Source organism: Balaenoptera ricei, chromosome X, assembly GCF_028023285.1.
Source record: "Balaenoptera ricei isolate mBalRic1 chromosome X, mBalRic1.hap2, whole genome shotgun sequence".
Lineage (NCBI taxonomy): Eukaryota > Metazoa > Chordata > Mammalia > Artiodactyla > Balaenopteridae > Balaenoptera > Balaenoptera ricei.
The window spans coordinates 27,576,862-27,603,257 of record NC_082660.1 but is presented as its reverse complement, the minus strand read 5'-3'; the positions used below and the strand labels follow the sequence as shown (position 1 = coordinate 27,603,257).

The following is a 26,396-nucleotide window of genomic DNA, read 5'->3' as shown; positions in this document are numbered from 1 at the left end:
ATCTAAACATAACCATTTACAACAGGACTGTTAATGAACATTCCCTTAATGTGACAGTTTCAAAGCCAAACATTCCCTAGAAGCACAATTCTATCAATACATTAGAAGTGCTTAATATCAATGTAATTTAAAAAGCAGATGATGGCATTTCAAATTATATTGGTTCTTATTTCCTGTTCATTTAATTTTATGAGTGCCAGACACATAGTAGGTTCTTAACAATTATCATTAAATGCATGAATAAATAAATGAAGATATCCTTTAGGACAGCACATTCAAACTAAAGTAAGTCTGTTATAAGGAAAAATATAGAATCAATGGAACAAAATTGCTGGAGCTACAGCTGACCATTTTAATGAAAGATAAATTCGATTTCAGGGAGTTTTTAATGGAACACGTTATTGCTGCATCCTAAATTACCCAGAACATCATGTAGTTGGAGTAGAAAAATCATGTAATAGCTGCTAACGTTTACTAGGTGATAAATATGTGTCAGACATTGTGATACATATTGATATATATTCATTTATTAAATCCTCATAGCTACTCTATATGGAAGGTACTATTATTATTCCCCTTTTATACAAGAGGAATTTGAGGCTCACAGAGAATAAGGGATTTGTCCAAGATAGCATAGCTAGTAAGCAGAGAGTAGGTTTTATACAGACAGCCTTGCTCCAGAGTCCAAACCCTTAAACATTAAACTACTTTGCTCCAGAGAGTAAACATGCCCACGCTGTGAGGTCATCCAGAATTAGAGTATGGACGAAAAACTCAGAGAATGAATAAGAAATTTAGGACTGCCGGATCGGTGCAAGAGGGGCTAGCCCAGAGGCCAGAGCACAGTGCTGCTGAGTACCCATCTGGAGAACTGTTTGTGTTAGAGAAATGGAAAACATAAAAATGCAAGGAAAATAAAAGGTCGGGGTTTTGGAGGGAAACTGAAGGTCAGTGTTTGATGTGTGGTCGAATCGGGTAGCAGCAATTAGGAATCTAAGCAAAGACATCTGGGTAACAGATTCAGAAACATATATGGAATTCAATTCAATAGGCAATGGTGGAGACAAGAAATAGCACAGTAGTGAATGTCGGTCTACTCTTTGCTTTGGTTCTTTTTGGAACAAGGATCTAACTCCCAAGCTTGTCAAGCCAGGGACTAGAGTGAGGAATAAGGGGCAGGGTAGTCATACACTAATATGGCCCCATGGCCCTTGGTCTCTGTTTCACTGTATAACCTAGTTCTCTGTATAGCATGTGACATGACCTAACCGTCCAAGTACCTTCCCTGGCTGCAGGAATCAACAACTCTGAATATTCTCAAGCAAGGATTTTCCTTTTCTTTTTTTAAAAATTTATTTATTTTATTTTTGGCTGCGTTGGGTCTTCGTTGCTGCGCGCGGGCTTTCTCTAGCTGCAGTGAGTGGGGGCTACTCTTCGTTGCGGTGCGTGGGCTTCTCATTGCGGTGGCTTCTCTTGTTGCGGAGCACAGGCTCTAGGCGTGCGGGCTTCAGTAGTTGTGGCATGGGGGCTCAGTAGTTGTGGCTTGCAGGCTCCAGAGCGCAGGCTCAGTAGTTGTGGCGCACGGGCTTAGCTGCTCTGCGGCATATGGGATCTTCCCGGACCAGGGCTCAAACCCATGTCCCCTGAATTGGCAGGTGGATTCTTAACCGCTGCGCCACCAGGGAAGCCCCTCAAGCAAGGGTTTTCTATGGTCAAATTTCCTAGTAAATTTTTAGGCGGTTTTTGTGGAATTAAGATTTTTTTTTAAGAGAAAAGGCTGGCCCAGAATCCACCCTAGCTCAGTCCTAGCTGAACTATTTATTGTAGTATCCTCTTGGCATTAAGGAAGATTCATTTGATACATGTGAATGATATCTCAAAGAATCCATACCACCCATTGGAGGGCTCTGACACCATTTTTATTACGTCAACAATACTGAACTAAAGGTAACAGTGGAGGGAAAAATGCTTAAGTTACTTTGGCAAAGGTATGTCCTGGCAAGTGTACTTGTCAGAGGAATGAATAATTATTGACTTACAAGATCTGTATTCATCAACTGCTTTAACATATCTCTCTATGGAGATTTTATAAAGAAAGTCTTTGAAGGCCTGTAAGATAGTTAAGGGATTTATGAGTCAATGGCAGAAAAATATGATTCATAGGGACAGCTTCCGGTTCTTCTCCGAGCTTTAGGCTTCTGAGCAATACAGTAACTCATCTGGTCATTATATAATTGCTAGCATGACAGCAATTTAACTCTTTCAGGGACCCTATGATCAAAGACCCAAACTATCAGCTCACATGTGCTGTGTCTTGACCTTCTGAACCTTTCAGGGCTGGGGAACTTGCAGTTATGCCATCTGTTAACTAGAGTCCTTTGTTTTTCCCCGTAGATGGTTGGGACAGATCATTCCACACTGCTGCCATTGTGAATTGAGGACTTATTTGCTGCAGCTCCCTTAAAAGGAAGGTGAACACTAACTTTAAGAGGGACTTTTGGAGAACATGACCTTGAAGAACTCTTTTTGGCTTCTTAATGCTTTTACTTTATTAAGCATAAAATGCTGTTGGCATAAATACATATTTGAAAAACACTGTGGAAGATCTAAGTATTCAAGAGTGCTCTAACACTGTCCACTACTTTCTTCTTCATGTTTGGGGAATTAGACAGTATTGGAAAAGTTTTTTCAAACAATTTCCTTGATTCCTCAGTCATTTATTTTTGTAGTACTGGAAGTTTCTGTAGCTATGGGCAACTTAACCTTAGGCCACACATGCTAGAAATAGCGTGGGGCTGTGTGCCCCTTCCTGGCTGTGTGCCTGGCTGCTAGAAGAGAGCTTTAATAGTTGTATCCTCCTGGGAAACAACCCAGCTTCCTTACTTTAACTGTCACTCCTACTTTGTCCTAAAAAGAAATATATGTTGCTCAAGAGAGTAACCAGAATGGTGCAAGTATTTTATCCACAGAAAAGAATGGATAAAAGGAACTAACGAAGTTGAATCTAGGGAAATGAAGGCCCAGAAGGATTATGGTGACTGTCCTCAAACTTTTGAAGGGCTATTTTGGGGAAGAGAGATTAAAAGTGAGGTCAAGGGGTAGACAGACAGTGAAATAGGAATGCTTTCTAATAGTTAGGTTTTTCCAAAGATAGAATTGGCTTCCTTGAGGAGGAATGTGATCCAGTATAAGCTGACCGATCACTGAGGAAGATGTTATGGAGTAGTTCAATTACACATTTAAATTGCTTCCCACCATGAGAAGCTATTTCTGTCCTTTTATATGTATAATATTTCTACTCTAAATCCCTTCATTGACTGAATATATGTGTTAAGCTAGAGAAACAAACAATCATATTGCTTACTAACTGCTGCTTACCTTTTCCCTCAGTTAACATCCCCCCAAAAGTAAAGTATTTTAATATTATAGTCACCTTGACAACAGAGGTGTCTGTTTTAATAGCTTTCAGTAACAATATTCAAAGGGAATCTAGTGTCCACTAAAGTGACGGGAACAGTCTTCGGCATTCTCTTTCCTTTCCAACCTCAAAGAGTTTAGGATTAAACATGTGCTTTGAAATTAAAATCACTGTGAATTTGCTGAGTAAGAGAACATCCAGAAAGTTTTCACTTAGCATAATGTAGAAAAAATATATTTTTCTCTGCGATGTACATGAAAAGTTTCACCAACTAAAAGGCATGGCTCAAATTTTACAATCGTCTATAATTTCAAACAATTCAGTATCTATTTATATATATTTTATCCCTGTGTGTAAGGTGTTGGGGTTGCCGTGGAATCAGATTTAGTGAATTGCTATTCATGAATAATAATTGACACCTAATTCACTAGTGAATTATTATTAATCATGGGAGGATATTACACATGTGAAACTTATCCAAGGCAGAAAAAAACGTCAACTACAATGGGGAATCCATTGGACATAATTCTTACACTCAATGGACAGCCTTCCAATAAGGAGCACAATCTTTGACTTAAAAGTGTCCTGGTTATTTTTAATTGGTTTGCCTATTTCTAATAATAATAAGTAGCATCTAACTAAATACTTCCTGTGTACAGGCTCCATGCCAAGCTCTTCACATTTATCGTCTTCTTTCGTCCTTAAAACACACTGAAGAGTTGATATTATTATTTTCCCCATTCCATATTACCAGGAAACTGAAGCTTAAGGAAGTTGGATATCATTCCTAAGGTTATATAGTTCGTATTAAAACAGAGAAAGGGGGACTTCCCTGGTGATCCAGTGGTTAAGATTCCCCGCTTCCACTGCAGGGGGCATGGGTTCAATCCCTGGTGGGCTTGATCCCTGGTCCGAGAACTAAGATCCCGCATGCCATGAGGCGCGGCCAAAACAAACAAACAAACAAACAAGCCAACAAAAAAACAGCAAGGAATCTAAGTTTGACTCTAGTTTCTGAGCTAGTCACCTATCTGCTGTGTTACATGTTTTGATGGCCCTAATGCTAATGTAATTATTTTATTTAGGATAAATTTATGTAAAAAAAAAATTAAAAAACTTTTTGCTTCCAAATTATTTCCCTTCCATTAAAGGTTAAGTCAACCACTCAAGCTTAGAAGGTTACACTCACCCCGTTTGTGAAGGAGAACACTGGCATGCCGACGTCCATTTCCATTTTCAACATAACAGGAGTAATTTCCCAAGTCACCTTCTTCTACAGAGTCCACAATTAATGAGATGGAAACTTCCTGTTCCCCAAGATGCTCCTTAAGGATTCTAAAATATAAAGCAAAACGAAACAAAAAACCCCACACAAACATACACATACATGAAAAAGAAAAACATTTAGATGAATGTGAATCTGATGTGAAAAAACCTACAGCATCTGTGCTTCAAATTTGGTCATGGATTAATGCTATCTTAATTAAATTATATCATGCCCTTTTCTTCTTCACTTCTAATAAGGAAGCTTGTCTGTGTAGATGCTAATGAAGTTGCAGTTAATTATCTCTCTTAGCAGGACAATCACACTGTCATAATAAAGAGGTGAGAGAGACCTTGAAAAGTTTACAAATTGCTTTCCCTTTAAGAAGAAATATGATGTAAGGGTGAGATAAGAAATTCTAATGTCTTCAGCTGGAGGACTAATTACCTATCAGGTTAATTTAAAAAAATAAAAGGAAGAATAGAAAATTTCTGAGCTATTTTGACATTTCAGTTGAAATCTCTAGCCTGGCTTTTGTTTTTAACGGTGCAAATCAATTCCTATTTTAAAAGAAACATGAAATTACAAAACTGTAGACTAAATGTTCTGATGAAGTGTTTAATTCTGACATTTAAAATTAATGGTAAATGCTCACTAATCTCACTGTCAAGGATTTTAGCAATCTTTTTAGAACAAATGGAAAACTTCAAAGTAAGCCTCCCTTTCCTTGCTCACAAAGTTTCCACCTCTGCCCTCCCACCTGTTTGGTAACTCACCTCTGCACAATACTTCCTAATGCAGAATTAAAGAAAATTACCTTTCTAGAACATTCCCTGAGCACCCACAACAGGAGAGAGGGGAAAAGTTAGGAGGTTCATTATCCTTCTTTAACCTTAGCATTTCACAGTGTATGGGTATGAGATAATAGTGAAGTTTTGAACATGAGAAATGGCAGAGGAACATTTTAGTACACACTGGAGAATTGCTCATCTGGGCATTTCAGAACCCAACTGCAGTGCAATACTCTTGTGTATTTGTTGCCAGGAAGAAAATTCCAGTAGAAATAATCTTATACGACAGTTCTGTAGGTTTTTATTTTCTATCGAAAACCTTTTTCTCTTATACCTTTGATCAAGTTTTAAAAGTTCTCACATTTAAGAAGAAGAATTTGGTTAAAATGCTCATATATACCCAGAAGAGGCGATCTTTAGACGGGAGAATGTTTACAAATGATCAGTATTTTGATTCACTTATAGCCTATTTATTAATATATTTGCCTATTTACATTATGATTAAAAATGAGTATCTGTGTATAAGCATACTTTGGGTCATAATTGAATACCTCAATATTTAAAAGTAAATGAACAAATACATTAATTATTTTTTTTAAAAAGAAGTAAGAGGCTTAAGCATGATGCCCTCAAAATCGATTGTATTTTAATGATTATTCACTATTATTCCCACTATATTAATGTTTAGACCTTAAAGTCAGACTAAAAAAGGTGATAAAAACATTTTTTGTATCCTTTATGATTCCTATCAAGTGCTTTATAGTCAACATGATGCCTAAAATATGTAAAAACATATAAAAGGAAGTTACAAAGATTGCTCTTGGCTGAATCCTAGAAACCTGTTAATATCTTCTCTCAACAATTAAGAAAAAGAGCTCTTATAAACCAAAGGCGTAATATCACATTTTCCATGTTTTTTTTTTTTTAACATCTTTACTGGAGTATAATTGCTTTACAATGGTGTGTTAGTTTCTGCTTTATAACAAAGTGAATCAGCTATACATATACATATATCCCCATATCCCCTCCCTCTTGAGCCTCCCTCCCACCCTCCCTATCCCACCCCTCTAGGTGGTCACAAAGCACAGAGCTGATCTCCCTCTGCTATGCGGCTGCTTCCCACTAGCTATCGGTTTTACATTTGGTAGTGTATGTATGTCCATGCCACTCTCTCACTTCGTCCCAGCTTACCCTCCCCACTCCCCGTGTCCTCAAGTCCATTCTCTATGTCTGCATCTTTATTCCTGTCCTGCCCCTAGGTTCTTCAGAACCTTTTCTTGTTTTTTATTTTTGATTCCATATATATGTGTTAGCATACAGTATTTGTTTTTCTCTTTCTGACTTACTTCACTCTGTATGACAGACTCTAGGTCCATCCACCTCACTACAAATAATTCAATTTCGTTTCTTTGTATGGCTGAGTAATATTCCATTGTATATATGTGCCACATCTTCTTTATCCATTCATCTGTCGATGGACACTTAGGTTGCTTCCATGTCCTGGCTATTGTAAATAGAGCTGCAATGAACATTGTGGTACATGACTCTTTTTGAATTATGGTTTTCTCAGGGTATATGCCCAGTAGTGGGATTGCTGGGTCATATGGTAGTTCTATTTTTAGTTTTTTAAGGAACCTCCATAACTGTTCTCCATAGTGGCTGTATCACCTGATCTCAGACATTTTCCATGTTTGATGTTTTGGTCTGTCTCACACTCAGTTTATTCCTTAGTGAAAAACTCCTTTTTAATTCTCTTAAATTCTTTGCAAATGGCACTCCTGTTTGACAATTTCATAGTCACTCTCTCAAGAGTATTTTGCCTCTTCGTCACTAAATGTTGCAATATTTTTATTATAATAGTAAAACACTCCCCCAAACCCCTTCTTTTCTTTTAGTTCACTTTCTATTCACTAAGAGAACAAATGTTAATCTTGATTGTACAAGTTAAAAGACAAAAATTACTTTACCTAATGTCACTTTCCCAAACTCGATTTTCATCCAGATCTTCAATAAACTTCTCTCCTTTCATCCAGTAAATTAAAGGACTGACATCTCCACTGTACCCAAAGAAAGCTCTGCAGGTTAGATTAGCTGAATCGCCTGTTGAGAGAAGTGATGAAAATGTGTTATAAAACTGTTTGTACACTCTTATTTTAGGCAAAGTGGCAGGTAACATTTAATCACTTCATTGATTTAATGAAACATCTTTCTAAAATCACATTTTTCAGATGTTTTCTATCTTCGTCAAATTCATGTGGGCTTTTGACAGCTTATTTAGTGGAAAGTGAATTACTTATAAGATTTTGAAGAACACTGGTCAGTTATTTCATAGAAGGTTCTTCCACTTAAGTTTGCCTGATTTTTCCACATGATTAAATTGAGGTTATGAATGATTGGGAATGGTACCATGGAGGTGACGTGCCCTTCTCAAAGCATGATATCAGACAGTACATAATGTTGATAATATAAGATTCTATAAAGCAGGTAGAAGATGTTTCTCAGTCCTGAATGTGGGAAACAGAAAGAGAACAAAAATCTTTTCATGGGAAAGAAATGAAACTGTAAAATGCAGGATCCCCTAAAAATGTTATTACAATATTTGTACTATATGAGGAATAGTATTTTAATTAAGGAAACCAACACACGCTCAGGTAAAAAAGCGCGTTAAAATACAAATGAACAACTCCTGAGCATAAATATTTGGGATGTTTATAAGATGTAAAATCAATAATACGACTGTGGAGATGAGTTTCTCCCAATATGCTACTCAAGAGAGACCGCTATAATGGTGAATACAGGTTGGTTGATTACTTAATAAGGTAAGTGGAGGTCCCTGACTGAAAAGTGGAAACGAATTTAATGCCTGCAGAAAATAAGGCGTATTTCTGGACAGGTAATGTGATTTTGCAAACACCTGGTTTCCCCAAGCCTCAGGCGGCATGAGAGAACTGAACTATACCAGTACCATTATAGTTTTAAGATCTTGTTGCCTCCAAGTAGAGCTAGAAAATGCGGGGTGGGATAGAGACCTGTAGGGACCTAGTCCAGCTTGGACTGGAGCAGGGGAACTCACAAGGATGAGGACTACATGAAGGGTTGGGAGCTAGGCTCCAGGGATACCTTTATAGGCATCTGAAGTAAGGAAACTTTCTTCATTTCATAAATTCCTGAGAATATTCTGGAGGACTCTGACAACTCTGACTTTAAGGTGAAGAGAAGGAGGGTCCTAAAGATTGGAAGCCTCACAGCTAAGCTATGAGTTAATAGTGCACACCTCGTGAACCTGGGCTTACAAGTGATTCTACAATATGAACCCAGAGCAAAGCACAATGCAGTTACAGATGCATTCTTTCTAAGTCCTGGTATGGGTCAACCTATATGCAAACTTTATTCTCCAAGTTCCACAACAAGAATATTTTTATTGGATAAAATTCATATTATTATTTTAATTATGTCCACTGTGTAAGAATAGTTCATAACTAAGTTCTTGCTGTTCTAGTATTTCTAAGATGCATGATATAGCCTTTCCTTTTATGTTATACTTGTTTATGTCTGAATGTTCTCCAAGTAAGTGATTCCTTATGGACTTTGATTCTATATACAATAACCGTTATTAGTGACCAGATAAGTCAACTCCAGAAAATGTCTAGAAACTTTTAAGAGGCAAAATGCAGCTTTAAATAGGTTCCTTTACTATTAATTTTTTTTGAATTTATCCTTCTTTCATCTTTTTTTTATACAGGTTTTTATTAGTTATCAATTTTATACACATCAGTGTATACATGTCAATCCCAATCGTCCAATTCAGCACACCACCATCCCCACACCCCCGCAGCTTTCCCCTCTTGGTGTCCATACGTTTGTTCTCTACACCTGTGTCTCAACTTCTGCCCTGCAAACCGGTTCATCTGTACCATTTTTCTAGGTTCCACATGCATGCGTTAATATATGATATTTGTTTTTCTCTTTCTGACTTACTTCACTCTGTATGACAGTCTCTAGATCCATCCACGTCTCAACAAATGACTCAATTTCGTTCCTTTTGATGGCTGAGTAATATTCCATTGTATATATGTACCACAACTTCTTTATCCATTCGTCTGTCGATGGGCATCTAGGTTGCTTCCATGACCTGGCTATTGTAAATAGTGCTGCAATGAACATTGGGGTGCATATGTCTTTTTGAATTATGGTTTTCTCTGGGTATATGCCCAGTAGTGGGATTGCAGAATCATATGGTAATTCCATTTTTAGTTTTTTAAGGGACCTCCATAGTGTTCTCCATAGTGGCTGTGTCAATTTACATTCCCACCAACAGTGCAAGACGGTTCCCTTTTCTCCACACCCTCTCCAGCATTTGTTGTTTGTAGATTTTCTGATGATGCCCATTCTAACTGGTGTGAGGTGATACCTCATTGTAGTTTTGATTTGCATTTCTCTAATAATTAGTGATGTTGAGCAGCTTTTCATGTGCTTCTTGGCCATCTGTATGTCTTCTTTGGAGAAATGTCTATTTAGGTCTTCTGCCCATTTTTGGATTGGGTTGTTTGTTTCTTTAATACTGAGCTGCATGAGCTGTTTAAATATTTTGGAGATTAATCCTTTGTCCATTGATTCGTTTGCAAATATTTTCTCCCATTCTGAGGGTTCTCTTTTCGTCTTGTTTATAGTTTCCTTTACTGTGCAAAAGCTTTGAAGTTTCATTAGGTCCCATTTGTTTATTTTTGTTTTTATTTCCATTACTCTAGGAGGTGGACCAAAAAAGATCTTGCTGTGATTTATGTCAAAGAGTGTTCTTCCTATGTTTTCCTCTAAGAGTTTTACAGTGTCCAGTCTTACATTTAGGTCTCGAATCCATTTTGAGTTTATTTTTGTGTATGGTGTTAGGGAGTGTTCTAATTTCATTCTTTTACATGTAGCTGTCCAGTTTTCCCAGCACCACTTATTGAAGAGACGGTCTTTTCTCCATTGTATATCCTTGCCTCCTTTGTCATAGATTAGTTGACCATAGGTGCATGGGTTTATCTCTGGGCTTTCTATCTTGTTCCATTGATCTATGTTTCTGTTTTTGTGCCAGTACCATATTGTCTTGATTACTGTAGCTTTGTAGTATAATCTGAAGTCAGGGAGTCTGATTCCTCCAGCTCTGTTTTTTTCCCTCAAGACTGCTTTGGCTATTTGGGGTCTTTTGTGTCTCCATACAAATTTTAACATTTTTTGTTCTAGTTCTGTAAAAAATGCCATTGGTAATTTGATAAGGATTGCACTGAATCTGTAGATTGCTTTGGGTAGTATAGTCATTATCACAATATTGATTCTTCCAATACAAGAACATGGTATATCTCTCCATCTGTTGGTATCATGTTTAATTTCTTTCATCAGTGTCTTATAGTTTTCTGCATACAGGTCTTTTGTCTCCCTAGGTAGGTTTATTCCTAGGTATTTTATTCTTTTTGTTTCAATGGTAAATGGGAGTGTTTCCTTAATTTCTCTTTCAGATTTTTCATCGTTAGTGTATAGGAATGCAAGAGATTTCTGTGCATTAATTTTGTATCCTGCAACTTTACCAAATTCATTGATTAGCTCTAGTAGTTTTCTGGTGGCATCTTTAGGATTCTCTATGTATAGTATCATGTCATCTGCAAACAGTGACAGTTTTACTTCTTCTTTTCCAATTTCTATTCCTTTTATTTCTTTTTCTTCTCTGACTGCCGTGGCTAGGACTTCCAAAACTCTGTTAAATAATAGTGGTGAGAGTGGACATCCTTGTCTTGTTCCTGATCTTAGAGGAAATGCTTTCAGGTTTTCACCATTGAGAATGATGTTTGCTGTGGGTTTGTCATATATGGCCTTTATTATGTTGAGGTAGGTTCCCTCTATGCCCACTTTCTGGAGAGTTTTTATCATAAATGGGTGTTGAATTTTGTCAAAAGCTTTTTCTGCATCTATTGAGATGATCATATGGTTTTTCCTCTTCAATTTGTTAATATGATGTATCACATTGATTGATTTGCGTATATTGAAGAATCCTTGCATCCCTGGGATAAATCCCACTTGATCATGGTGTATGATCCTTTTAATGTGTTGTTGGATTCTGTTTGCTAGTATTTTGTTGAGGATTTTTGCATCTATATTCATCAGTGATATTGGTCTGTAATTTTCTTTTTTTGTAGTATCTTTGTCTGGTTTTGGTATCAGGGTGATGGTGGCCTTATAGAATGAGTTTGGGAGTGTTCCTTCCTCTGCAATTATTTGGAAGAGTTTGAGAAGGATGGGTGTTAGCTCTTCTCTAAATGTTTGACAGAATTCACCTGTGAAGCCATCTGGTCCTGGACTTTTGTTTGTTGGAAGATTTTTAATCATTGTTTCAATTTCATTACTTGTGATTGGTCTCTTCATATTTTCTATTTCTTCCTGGTTCAGTCTTGGAAGGTTATACCTTTCTAAGAATTTGTCCATTTCTTCCAGTTTGTCCATTTTATTGGCATAGAGTTGCTTGCAGTAGTCCCTTAGGATGCTTTGTATTTCTGCAGTGTCTGTTGTAACTTCTCCTTTTTCATTTCTAATTTTATTGATTTGAGTCCTCTCCCTCTTTTTCTTGATGAGTTGGGCTAATGGTTTATCAATTTTGTTTATCTTCTCAAAGAACCAGCTTTTAGTTTTATTGATCTTGCTATTGTTTTCTGTGTTTCTGTTTCATTTATTTCTGCTCTGATCTTTATGATTTCTTTCCTTCTGCTAACTTTGGGTTTTGTGTGTTCTTCTTTCTCTAGTTCCTTTAAGTGTAACGTTAGATTATTTATTTGAAATTTTGCTTGTTTCTTGAGGTAGGCTGGTATAGCTATAAACTTCCCTCTTAGAACTGCTTTTGCTGCATCCCATAGGTTTTGGATCATCGTGTTTTCATTGTCATTTGTCTCTAGGTATTTTTTGATTTCCTCTTTGATTTCTTCAGTGATCTCTTGGTTATTTCGTAACGTATTGTTTACCCTCTATGTGTTTGTGTTTTTTACGTTTTTTTCTCTGTAATTCATTTCTAATCTCATAGCGTTGTGGTCAGAAAAGATGCTTGATATGATTTCAATTTTCTTAAGTTTACTGTGGCTTGATTTGTGACTCAAGATGTGATCTATCCTAGAGAATATTCTGTGCACACTTGAGAAGAAAGTGTAATCTGCTGTTATTGTATGGAATGTCCTATAAATATCAATTAAATGTATCACGTCTGTTGTGTCATTTAAGGCTTCTGTTTCCTTATTTATTTTCATTTTGGATGATCTGTCCACTGGTGTAAGTGAGGTGTTAAAGTCCCCCACTATTATTGTGTTCCTGTCGATTTCCTCTTTTATAGCTGTTAGCAGTTGCCTTATGTATTGAGGTGCTCCTATGTTGGGTGCATATATATTTATAATTGTTATATTTTCTTCTTGGATTGATCCCTTGATCATTATGTAGTGTCCTTCCTTGTCTCTTGTAACATTCTTTATTTTAAAGTCTATTTTTTCTGATATGAGTATTGCTACTCCAGCTTTCTTTTGATTTCCATTTGCATGGAATATCTTTTTCTATCCCCTCACTTTCAGACTGTATGTGTCCCTAGGTCTGAGGTGGGTTTCTTGTAGACAGCATATATATGGGTCTTGTTTTTGTATCCATTCAGCAAGCTTGTGTCTTTTGGTTGGAGCATTTAATCCATTCACGTTTAAGGTAATTATCGATATGTATGTTCCTATGACCATTTTCTTAATTGTTTTGGGTTTGTTTTTGTAGGTCCTTTTCTTCTCTTGTGTTTCCCACTTAGAGAAGTTCCTTTAGCATTTGTTGTAGAGCTGGTTTGGTGGTGCTGAATTCTCTTAGCTTTTGCTTGTCTGTAAAGCTTTTGATTTCTCCATCGAATCTGAATGAGATCCTTGCCTGGTAGAGTAATCTTGGTTGTAGGTTCTTCCCTTTCATCACTTTAAGTATATCATGCCACTCCCTCCTGGCTTGTAGAGTTTCTGCTGGGAAATCAGCTGTTAACCTTATGGGGGTTCCCTTGTATGTTATTTGTCACTTTTCCCTTGCTGCTTTCAATAATTTTTCTTTGTCTTTAATTTTTGCCAATTTGATTGTTATGTGTCTCAGCATGTTTCTCCTTGGGTTTATCCTGTATGGGACTTGCTGCGTTTCCTGGACTTGGGTGGCTATTTCCTTTCCCATGTTAGGGAAGTTTTTGACTATAATCTCTTCAAATATTTTCTCCGGTCCTTTCTCTCTCTCTTCTCCTTCTGGGACCCCTATAATGCAAATGTTGTTGCATTTCATGTTGTCCCAGAGGTCTCTTAGGCTGTCTTCATTTCTTTTCATTCTTTTTTCTTTAGTCTGTTCCGCAGCAGTGAATTCCACCATTCTGTCTTCCAGGTCACTTATCCGTTCTTCTGCCTCAGTTATTCTGCTATTGATTCCTTCTAGTGTAGTTTTCATTTCAGTTATCGTATTGTTCATCTCTGTTTGTTCTTTAATTCTTCTAGGTCTTTGTTAAACATTTCTTGCATCTCCTTGATCTTTGCCTCAATTATTTTTCTGAGGTCCTGGATCATCTTCACTATCATTATTCTGAATTCTCTTTATGGAAGGTTGCCTATCTCCACTTCATTTAGATGTTTTTCTGGGGTTTTATCTTGTTCCTTCATCTGGTACATAGCCCTCTGCCTTTTCATCTTGTCTATCTTTCTGTGAATGTGGTTTTTGTTCCACAGGCTGCAGGATTGTAGTTCTTCTTGCTTCTGCTCTGTGCCCTCTGGTGGATGAGGCTATCTAAGAGGCTTGTGTAAGTTTCCTGATGGGAGGGACTGGTGGTGGGTAGAGCTGACTGTTGCTCTGGTGGGCAGAGCTCAGTAAAACCTTAATCCGCTTGACTGTTGATGAGTGGGGCTGGGTTCCCTCCCTGTTTCTTGTTTGGCCTGAGGCAACCCAACACTGGAGCCTATCTGTGCTCTTTGGTGAGGCTAATGACAGACTCTGGGAGGGCTCATGCCAAGGAGTACTTCCCAGAACTTCTGCTGCCAGTGTCCTTGTCCCCATGGTGAGACACAGCCACCCCCCGCCTCTGCAGGAGACCCTCCAACACTAGCAGGTCGGTCTGGCTCAGTCTCCCCTGGGGTCACTGCTCCTTCCCCTGGGTCCCGATGCACACACTACTTTGTGTGTGCCCTCCAAGAGTGGGGTCTCTGTTTCCCTCAGTCCTGTCGAAGTCCTGCAATCAAATCCCACTAGGCTTCGAAGTCTGATTCTCCAGGAAGTCCTCCTCCCGTTGCCGGACCCCCAGGTTGGGAAGCCTGACGTGGGGCTCAGAACCTTTACTCCAGTGGGTGGACTTCTGTGGTATAAGTGTTCTCCAGTCTGTGAGTCACCCACCCAGCAGTTATGGGGTTTGATTTTACTGTGATTGCACCCCTCCTACCATCTCATTGTGGCTTCTCCTTTGTCTTTGGATGTGGGGTATTTTTTTTGGTGAGTTCCAGTGTCTTCCTGTCAATGACTCTCCAGCAGCTAGTTGTGATTCTGGCGTTCTCACAAGAGGGAGTGAGAGCACGTCCTTCTACTCTGCCATCTTGGTTCCTCTCCCACTATTAATTTTATACGTAAGTATTCTGTAAATATTTTAATATGGAATCCTCCTCCCTTGGAGAATATTTACCTTACACAATGGATAACTGAATGCCAATCTTACTGATTGGAAACCACAGATTTCTATGGGAAGTGTCAATCCAATGTTACAAAACAATTTTAAATCCAATATTCTTTGCTTTTACATTTTTATAAGAGCACTAGTTTTTATGTAACTCGACTACCTGTTATAGTGTCAAGGTAGTCCTAAATTCAACAGTAAATCTCAAAATACTACATAGTGTGATGATTAATATCACATGCCAACAGAATCAACATATATTACAGAGTTTAAAAATTTACGTATCAATAATTCACACAATCTGTGTTTTAAGGGATCACGGTTTAGCTTTTAGGTAGGAGTTAATGACTGGAACTCATAAGTAGAAATCTCCAGAAATTATCTAATTTTCCATTACAGTTTTACTAAATTTGGGAGATTATAAATAATGATCATGTCATTAGCAACTCAGCTTGATGTTCCTTAGCAGAGAAGTCAACTGAATCCCTCATTGGGACCTGAATTTTTCTCTCCTATCACCCTCCTACCTTCCCAGATCAAGTGATTTTCCATTACCTAATTCCTCATTTCTCTCACCTCCTAGCCTTGTGCTGCCACACCTGGCTTTTGACTACCTACCTTGCCTTGACCTCCAGTACTAGGGGTATCTGCAGTGCTATGGGGGCACCTAGGGGAACTCTGTGTAGACTTGGGTTGGGCCGGCTGTGGGTCAGAGAGTGGAATTCATGGAAGGAATAAAAGAAGGTGGAGGGAAACATAGAAAAGCACTCCAGGTAGAGAGGAAAGAGCATGAGTGAGAGAATGCCACAGAACTTTGGAGGAAGTAAGTAACTTCACAGTGGCTGAAGCTAAACTGTATGTGGCAGGTAGAGGAGGGAGGAAGATTTGGGGGAGAATAGAGCAGTGATGATGCCAGAGCAGTGGCAGCCTTAATCTTCCATGTAGGCCATGTTGAAGATTTGGAACTTCCTTTTAAGGGCAATGCTAAGGTGGGGAAAGGTTTCAAGTAGGAGACTGACATAAGCACACCTGCAGTCTAAAGAAATCACTCTTATTGTATTTGCAAAACTGGGACTGGATCAGAGAGAATCAAGAAGGATTGAGAATTCTACAATACTTTGGGACCATATAAGGAGCAGTCACTGCAAAAATAGGATTATTTCCACATAATTTCTTAAAAGGACAAAGCACAGCTGATAGCAGTGACTACAGATCACTGTGATAATAGGAAGCCTCTCAAAGCAGAGATTACAAGGAAGCCTGATAAGGTACAAATATACATTTTTTATTTTTATAATTTACCTGCATCACTGTATGTGTGTAGGGGAGAGAGACAGACAGATTGAGTTGCCAGCTGCTTCTCAAAACAATCAGGATAGAAAGTCAACTTGAGTAGAGATCTGTTCTGTGAAGAGATTTTTGAATTGTTTCTCTTGATGATACCTATTCCTGTGGCTGAACAAAAGGTACCACTCCCGTTCTTATGCATAGCTCTGTTCCTAGGAGCCCAGCAGAATCATTCCTGAGAGAAGGCCAGGTGACGGATGTCAGGCTCACCTGAGACTCCCTGACTGCCTAAGTGTTGGGGAGGAAAGCTGAGTTCATCTAGTACTTTTCATTTGGGAAATGGTGGCTAATCACATGAGTATTCTGTTAGGAGCTGTGACCTTGGACCCCAAGTGTGTATTACCTGTGTTTGAAAGCAGAAATAAACAACTATCATCCCTTCCCCTCAGGCTGAATAAAAACCAGGAGTGGACAGAAAATCATGGGGCAGGGTGGGGCCTAGGGAGAGATGATGCACTTCCACTCAATAAGGATAGATAGAGATTCATAAGCACAACTAGGAAAATTAGGAAAATATAATTAGCAAATTTTGGTTAGAAAGTTAATTAGGCAATTAGGAAACAGGAATTAGGAAAATAAAAATAATATGACTGTGTTTGTACCTCGGGCTGATGAAGCAGGACATGCCAGTTACATAACAGGATTTTAGCATCTGAGTTTTATGAGTAGTCCATCCAAGATCTATTTCACATTCTCATGCTTTTTAATGTTACATTCTTTGCTTTAAATTCTCCTCATTTCCACCTAGTAAACTACTCCTCATCCATTAAGTCCCAACTCAAATAGCACCTCTTCAAAAGACTGACTTGGCTTTTCTAGGAATAGTCAGTCACTCTGTCTTTTCTCCTCTCTAGCCCTTGGAACATATCTGTACTTTATCATAATATATTCCTCACAATAATTGGTTTGTTTGCATGTCTAGTCCAGCAACTAGGATATTCACTCCCCAAAGGCAGAAATTACATCTGTAATTACCTTTGTATATTACTAGGACCCATTACAGTGTGTTGAATATATTATCAACTCAATAAATAATTTCAAATTAATTAATAACCTGCTTAATATCTCTTGTACTTGCATTTTTCCTTGATTCCTTTTTTCAAAGCTTCATTAATTAAAGGTTACATGTCTCCAGCCTATCTCAACAGGCCAAGTCTATCTTGTAAACTAGTCTTCAACATACAGAGCCTCCTCATTCAGGTGTTAATTCTCTTGTGGGTCAGAGCTGGTTCACACCAGCCTGTTAAGAATCAGCTATTACATTTTTCAGAAATTCTGTAAGCAGGTTGTTAAACATAGTCATTATTAAAAATTAAATTACAGACACTTATAATTTAATATACTATATTAAAAACTAATGTAAAAGATACCCAAAACTCTAACCCTCCTATTTATTTTTCCATATTCTTCTTCTATGGTATTGGTATGGCAGAAATACCATATAATAGTGTATTACTGCACATCTCTTCCCAAATGCACATTAAGTGAGATTATGTTGGTAGCCAGCAATCAGCCATGGTGAGAGTATTTACCCCACGAATTGCCAAATGCTACAAATCAGGCTATGATTTACTGTTTTGCTGATTGTCTGTACTTAAGACAATATGGAGAAAATGTTAATAATGCAGATTAAACTTCAAAGTGTCATGTCTATAGCTGTTACATTGGTAATACTGCAAACGTAAAAAAATTCCTCTGGCATCCAAAAATTATCATCTAATTCAGCAAAGGATTTGCTTACATCACTGATGAACAAATGAAGTTCTGACATACATCTCCAATGTTTCACTCTTATTTGCCAATATAAATGAAAATATCAACCACCTATATGGTGGTGTAATTCTCAGAATGACACTGGGAGAGCCAATTGTTAAACATTTACCAGCACACCACTTTCTATAAAATTGTTTTTCAAAGATATTGCATGCATATTTTTAATACCTCTTTTGAGGTATATTTCACATATCCTCAATTCACCCACTTAAAATGTACAATTCAATGGTTTTCAATATATTCACAGAACTGTGCAACCAGCAGCACAATCATCTATACGAGACTTTCATCACCCCAGAAAGAAATCCTGAACCAATTAGCAGTCACTAGTCAGTTCCCCCCAAACCCCTGGGCCTTGGCAACCACTCACCTACTTCTACGTTCTGTCTCTATGGACTTGCCTATTCTGGATATCTCATATAAATGAAATCACACAGTATGTGGCTTTTTGTTTCTGCCTTCTTTTGATTAGCTTAATGTTTTCAAGGTTCATCCATGTCACAGTGTATATCAATACTTCATTCCTCTTTATGGCTAAATAATATTTCATTGTATGGATATACCACATTTTGTGTATTCATTCATCAATTGATGGACATTTGGGTTGTTTCCACTCTTTGACTAACATGAATAAAGCTGCTTTGAACACTCTTGTACAAATTTTTGTGTGGACATACACTTTCATTTCTCTTGGTTATATATCTAGGAATGGAACTGCTGCGTTATAATTCTATGTTTAAATCTTTGAGGAATTGCCAAACTGTGTTCCAAAGTGGCTGTACTATTTTACATTCTCACCAGGAATGTATGAGAGTTTTAATTTCTCCACATGCTTGCTAACACTTGTTACCTGTCTTTTTGATTATAGCCATTCTAGTGAATGTGAAGTAGTATTTTTGTGGTTCTTACTATTAATATTAAACCAAAAATTTATTATTACATATAATTATTTTATTAATAACCAGTGTTGTTCAAAATTATAAAAACACTATCAAGATAAAAGAGTTTTTATTAGACCACAGAATGCAATTATCAACATCATACCTAAAATGCTTATTTCCCCACTGTTGTGTTATAGGCCCTGTGATGTATTTATAATTTTAGTTGAGAATTTATAGGAAATGAATAAACTATTGAAGGCTTACGCTTTTAAAGAAAAACTGAGTTGTTTCCAAGTGTTTAAAAGTAAAAATATTTTAAACAAGAAGTTGATATAAATGCTCAGAAACTGTACCAGACTTAACTCCAGGCAATGTGTTATCAGAACTGAATTATGACCTGGAAACAAAAATTAATTTCACATAATACAACAAAAAAAATCAAGATTTATTAAAGAGTTAAATATTATTATAAAATGTATATACTATCTAGGAGAAAATATTTTATAAATCTGTAGAGGAAAAAAATCTTTTCTTAGAATTAGAGCCTAGAAATAACAAGAAAGTTCACGACTGACAGATTTAAATATATAATTAGAAAAGCTTCAGTAGAACAGAAAATAATACAAGGAAAATTAAGACAATAGTGAATGATCACAAATTTTTCTTTATTGTGTTTGTTATCTAATGTGTATCTGAGTATGCTTTCAATTAAAAAGGAAAAACAATAAAAGGACACTTAGCATAGTGCCTAGAAAAATCATTAATAGATTAATTATTCCAGATATTCAACTTTAAAATAATCATAGTCAGATTTTTTTTTTTTTGACTGCACCATGCGGCATACAGGATCTTAGTTCCCCGACCAGGGATGGAACCTGTGTCCCCTGCAGTGGAAGCGTGGAGTCCTAACCACTGGACCGCCAGGGAAGTCCCCATAGCCAGATTTTGATAGCAACTAGAGGAAAGGTTATTAGTATTGCAACTCCTCATGCTACCATTAACCTTGTTTCTTCTAGCAAATTTCCACTAACTTTCAGGCCAGAGTTTATTTTATACACTCATATGTTCTACAATATCATTTAGTTTAGATGAATATGGCTTCAGATGTTATATTTTTTTCTTTACTGAAGCCAGTGAGTCTTGAACTTATTGTCAAAATAACTTACTCCCACTCTCCCAAAACCAGATGTTGACTCAGCAAGTGTATAGGGTTCCAGGGATTTTCATTTTTAACAAGCACTCCCAGGTGATTTTCATGCAAGTGGTTACAGTTAACTGTCTGGAACAATTTCTTTTTACATTGAACTCTGTTTAAATTGGAGTTGGGGCTGAGAAAAGCAACAAGATTGAAAAACATTCCATCAGGGCTTTTAAGCAGGAAGCAAGGACAGGGAGTCTAGGAAAGAGGGTTCCTAATAATGACAGTGGTGGTTAGAGAGGTAGCTGGCGTAGACAGGAAGTAGATTGTACAACTGGGTCACTGAGGAGCCAATCCAAGCTATAGAAATATACTAGGTTTCCAAAGGAATGGAGGAAAAACATTTGTGTTTCTGTGGAAAACTACTCATTTTTCTATTGCACACCATTCTGAGTTATCAGATTTTAGCCCTTTCCCTGTCTTTGAGCTATTTTTCAACTCTTTGTAACTCTTTGTAGGTAACTGATATGTAAATTCTCTCATGTCTGGTAGCCATTCGACTTAATTCCCTATCTGCTCCCCTAGCCTTGCTTGCTCCCTACCCCAGGGAAAAAGCAATTTTGTCTCTACTTGGAATTTATCTCAGCATTCCTTTCTTCTGTTTAATATACTATTTTGACTTTACCTTTGAATTGGTCATAACATCTGCCTGTTCCCTTCATATCATATGAGCAAAAATTCTTTAACATGTGTTCATTTTAATATCTGTATGAAAGTCGTGATGGTACATTTTTCTGAACATTATCTGTTAACAGAAATACAATGCTAGCCTTACTGCTTATTATTACCATTCAAATAAGCCACACACATGATATTCATATGTACACATGCGTTCGACAACTGAAGGATTTAAGAACACTCTCCTTATTCCTCTTTCTTTTTATCAAATAGAAGAATCAGCAATATAATTTTATCTTTACTCTATTTAAGTCCAAACTATTTAACTTGTTATCAAGAGAAACTATCCATCTTTTCTATCTTTTGCTCTCTAATTTGCTGTAACATGCAATTTCTGATAAGGCAAGCCTAGCATGTGATTTAGAGAGTCAAGCACCAAAGCTCTCCCTTATCCTCTTCCATTTATGTATTGAAAAAAAACTCCTCTAGTCTGACCTCTGATACCCAAGTGATAACCTTAATACTATTTACTATACATAACCAGAAATACAGGAAATTAGCATTAGAATTCCACAGGTTATAGAAAAGAGTCACATTAATTTCCCCCTCAATTTTGTTTCTTTGTTTTCCTTCAAATAATAACAGAAAAATTTAAGCTATGGCCTAGGGAGCCACACACATCAAATATATCAGTCAGCCAGGGCTGGAGTCCTGAAGATAATGGTATTCTTGCTGTCTCAAGCTGATATCTGTAAAAGCTTCAGTAAATTGCACTAAATGCTTCGGCTGCCTTTTTGGCCGAAAGGTGCACTGTCAGCTTAATCTTACCAAGTTCCGAAGGAAGCACCCTAAAATTGATCATAAAAAGTCATTTGTTATCTAAAATGAGAACAATGCTTGTCATACGGCAGGCTTTCAAGTAGGCCACAATGTGAGGGGGACTTAGAGGAAAAATAATGCATTTTCTCTTCAACCAGCGGATTCCAATCAGCAGTAGGGACACTTGCTATTTAGTGTAACCTTCTTCTAATTAGGTATCATTTGGCCATTTCTAAATCTGCTGAGAGCAGAGATTCTCTCTCCACTAGAGGACACTATCTAACTTATTGGAAAAAAAAAAGTTTTTTTTCAATTAAAAGGAAATTTCTTCCCTAATTAAAAAGCATCAGCATCCAGAGATCTTACTAGTTGGAATTAGGAAATAGTGAGCATTTTGTTCTTAAACAAGATGTTGAATAGTAGGGGGTTTTAATTTCATTTGCACCATTAATCATGGGTATTAAAATTACCCTACGGTCACGGTAAAGATAAATGTTTTGCCAAAGACTCTCCATTTAAGATAAAAGCAAAGTGGTTTACAAAACATATTTCTCTTTTGTCATTAGTTATACTGAATGGCTCCTCTTCCAGAAGACTTTATTCCGAAATGAAGAATCTCTCTCTGTGTCTCTCAGTCTCTCTCTGTGTGTCTCTCTGTGTCTCTGTCTGTCTCTCTGTCTCACACACACACACACGCACACACAGAAAGTTCCCTTGGAACTTGCTCGAGACATTTTACCCAAATAAGTATTAGGACCTATGGCACGTAATAGTTGCCAGTAACTAACCACACAGAGTTCTTTGAAAATCAGAGATTTATCTAAGGATCCCCAAAGAAAGGAAAGAAATGGAAGGGATAGGTTCTATTAAGCTCATAGTTGAGGTTGTTATTCCTGCAGGATGTAACAACGTCTGCTCAAATTTCAAGGGAAAAAAATCACAAAAAAACAAGACATGCACTTTAAAATTTGCTAACCATAATTCAGCTGTAGTGTCAGATTTCCTTATGAAAATGTATTTTGTACTATCTTACAGCATATTTCTGTAGATTTTAGGAACAAAACAACTTATTTGCCTGGCCAGCAGATTGCAAGGGGATTTAAGTAACCACAAATAACCTGGAGTTAAATGAGTTAATGTACATCCACAGTACCCATGGTGAGTGAGTGCTCACAAATTGTTACCAATTATTACTATTACTAGTGTTACTATTATGATGGGACTTAAACTTTTCTATATGTGATGACTTGTAGTTCACGTATCAAGTTAGGCCAAATTATGCCCTCCAGGAACCTGAGGGCTGCATACTGGAATCTGAATGAATTATTGGGGATATTTCCTACACCTTAGAGGAAGGAAGGCAGTGGCACAGCCCCTCCAGAATGGAGAGGAAATCTCATGCATTTGAAAGGAAAGGGTGTGCAAAATAGGAATATCATTACTGCATTGTTTTTAGATAGTTCAAAGGTTCTTTTAAGGACTCAAATGGTAGCTCTTGATGGCTGCCTTCTAGATGCATGATCCAAAAGTTTCTGGCATTATAGGGGAGCAAAACTTGCCATCCCAAAATGTCTTTTTGGCATGTGGATTATTCCGAGCTGAAAACAATCAAGGCCCAAAAGACTCAACAAGAAACTCTGACTATCCCCCTAACTGCCTAAAAGAATTTAGATAGAGGTCCTGTTCCTGGAATAGAGCTATCACCAGAGCTATCTGCCAAGAATATGGGCTACGTGTGGTGGGGGAGATTTTAGGCAGAACCTAGAGATCAGAGTCCACTCTGTGTCCCATTGTCTCTGCCTGGCCCAGCAAGCATTTGTTTACAAAACCTTTGCTTTTTCATCTCCATATGAATTGCCTTCCTCCCCTTTCAAGTCCCAAACCACTATCCCCAACGTCCTGTTTTTTCTTTAGCTGAAGACGGTATTTAAGGCGAGGGTTTTGTCCATTTTGGCGAGTTACTCAGTTTTCTTGGGTCTCTCTCGTGTATACATGTCATTATACTTTTGTTTGATTTTCTCCTTTTAATCCGTCTCATGTCAATTTAATTCTTAGACCAGCCAGAAGAACCTCGAAGGGTAGAAGCTAATTTCTTCCTCCCTGAAAGCATCGAGAACAATTAATGGACACCAAGCTGAAGAGGGGGACTCATCAGGAATCACTAAACATCGGGTGCCACCTGATGACCTCACCCCTGGGAGGTGTGATGTTACACCTGAGTGTTGAGAAAATGGGTATTAGCTAAAAGAAGTAGGAAACTGATAACTGCTCAGTGGAAAACGTTTAACTGCCAGGGAGTGGATTTGCTTAGAAATGCTATTCAGAAACTTTTGGTAATGATGGAGAGGAAGTAGGACGATTTGGGGGGGATATTTTTTATTGAGTTAAAATACACATAAAATTCATCATCCTAGCCATTTTTAAATGTACAGGGAAGTAGGGTCATTTTTGCCCATCAGTTGAAAAAGAGGATGGAAAAAGAGACTTGTGGTTTGCTTTCTGCCAAAGACATCAGACCTGCTTATAATTTTATTCATTTCTAAAACTGTTTTGAGTCATCCACAAGTAGACTTTTTTTTGGTAATGCACACATTTTTAGGTTTTTGTTGCAGAGGACTTACTAATCTCAAATTTCTGTGATTCCATCTTTTTTTAAAAATAAATTTATTTATTTATTTATTTTTGGCTGCGTTGGGTCTTCATTGCTACACTTGGGCTTTCTCTAGTTGCAGCGAGCGGGGGCTACTCTTCACTGCGGTGCGCGGGCTTCTTATTGTGGTGGCTTCTCTTGTTGCAGAGCACGGGCTCTAGGTGCATGGGCTTCAGTAGGTGTGGCACGCGGGCTCAATAGTTGTGGCTTGCAGGCTCTAGAGCGCAAGCTCAGTAGTTGTGGCGCATGGGCTTAGTTGCTCCGCGGCATGTGGGATCTTCCCGGACCAGGGCTTGAACCCGTGTCCCCTGCATTGGCAGGCGGATTCTTAACCACTGCACCACCAGGGAAGCCCTCTGTGATTGCATCATGATAAGACATCTCCTTTATTTTTGCTCCATTAATTACATAGCCACTGTACTAAATCCCTCATTGATTCTTTTAACTCTCGCGGTGCTTTCTCATCCTTCTGGAGTCTCACATTTTTAAAGCAAATTATTCCATTTTCAGCCTCCAAGTATATTTAAATCAGCCATTAACATACACAGGGAAAGCATTTATCTGTGGCCAGTGATTAGTAAATTCTTTAGAACTCAGTATCAAAAGCAATTGAAGCAAGCAAGAAAGTAACAGAGGGAGATGAAAAATAGGAATATGAAAAGGAGGAATGAGAGGGAAAGAAAAATGAAAGGAGGAGGAAAGGAAGGGGTATTAGTGGAGGTGGTGAAGGGTATTGAAATGTTCACAACAGCTTATTCAAGTGTAAGTGTTACATTTAGGTTGCCATGCTCCTGAGTTGACTGGCCTGATAATGGCTTCAGCTTTTTTGTGCTTAATCTGTCATCTCCAAACCCGGGCTGATACCTATTGAGGTAAAGACCAGTAAATGCCTCCCAGTGTCTATTATCCTTTTTTTAGTTGGGCACATGGCTACCCAGCTACAGACTGTATTTCCTAGCTTCCTAGCTTCCTTTGCAGGTAGATACGGCCAAATGACAGAGATCAGGCCAATGGGATGTGTGAAGAAGTGATGTCTACAATTTCCCATTCATCTCCTTTATGATGCTGCCTCATCCCTGGACTTTCTTTTTCCCTTTCCTGTAGGCTGGAAAGCAGATGTGTCAGTGAACTGGTTTCTGTCATATATATGAAGACAAAATAGTAGAGCAATAAGATGTAAGGGACCTGGGTCCCTGAATGACATAATGAAACAGAATCATCCAACAGTCTGGACTTCTCTGTACTTGTCTATTTGATGAGAGAAATACACATCTAATTTACTGAAGACATTGTATTTTGGGGTACCTTTGTTATCCAACCAGTACCTCTAGAAAGTATTTTTTTCATCTTGTCTCCCAGGTTGCAGTGTGGCAGGATAAAATTCGTGACACTATACCAACTAATTTGATCTACTTAGTGATGTAGACAAGAACCACATTTATCTCTTGCTAATCCTCTAATAATTTCCCACAATACCTATATACAAAATGCAGAAACAGAAAACTACAAATGCTCTCTTTGAGAAGGAAAATATGACATTAAGAATGAGTCTCCTTTTAAGAAAGGATTTAGCTTTAACTGGAGGAAAACTATAAGGAATTTACTTAGGGGTAATACAGTCAATAGCATCTGTTCTATTTTTGCTTGTTTGTTTGTTCTGGGTGCGCTGCACGGCAGTGGAGGCGTGGAGTCTTAACCACCGGACCACCAGGGAAGTCCCAATAGCACCTGTTCTAAATGAGAAACTGAAATCTTAAAAGTCAAGATGATTTAAGGCAATGATGCATGGTGACTCCAGTTAATAGTTTAACCCCTATAAAAAGGCACATACAGATTCTCTGAAAATACACCATGTAGGCTGAACAAAGCAGGTCCCCAGGTCGATTCTGGTGCTCTGGTCACCAATTTACAATCCCTGTTCTATAGCATAAATGTAGTAGTTGGAAGCCAGGTCCCTGAGTCAGCTA

At 37.8% G+C, this 26,396-nt stretch overlaps 1 protein-coding gene across 1 annotated transcript in view; it reads right to left on the bottom strand.

Annotated features, from left to right (window-relative positions):
• IL1RAPL1 (interleukin 1 receptor accessory protein like 1) overlaps window positions 1-26,396 on the bottom strand; it is a 709,594-nt gene that overhangs the window by 37,668 nt on the left and 645,530 nt on the right. Inside the window, exons 7-8 of the mRNA XM_059911765.1 lie at window positions 7,441-7,573; window positions 4,608-4,753 (exon numbers count right to left, since the gene is read on the bottom strand). Of these exons, the coding sequence (XP_059767748.1) occupies window positions 4,608-4,753; window positions 7,441-7,573 (279 nt within the window). The remainder of the gene's footprint in view (window positions 1-4,607; window positions 4,754-7,440; window positions 7,574-26,396) is intronic.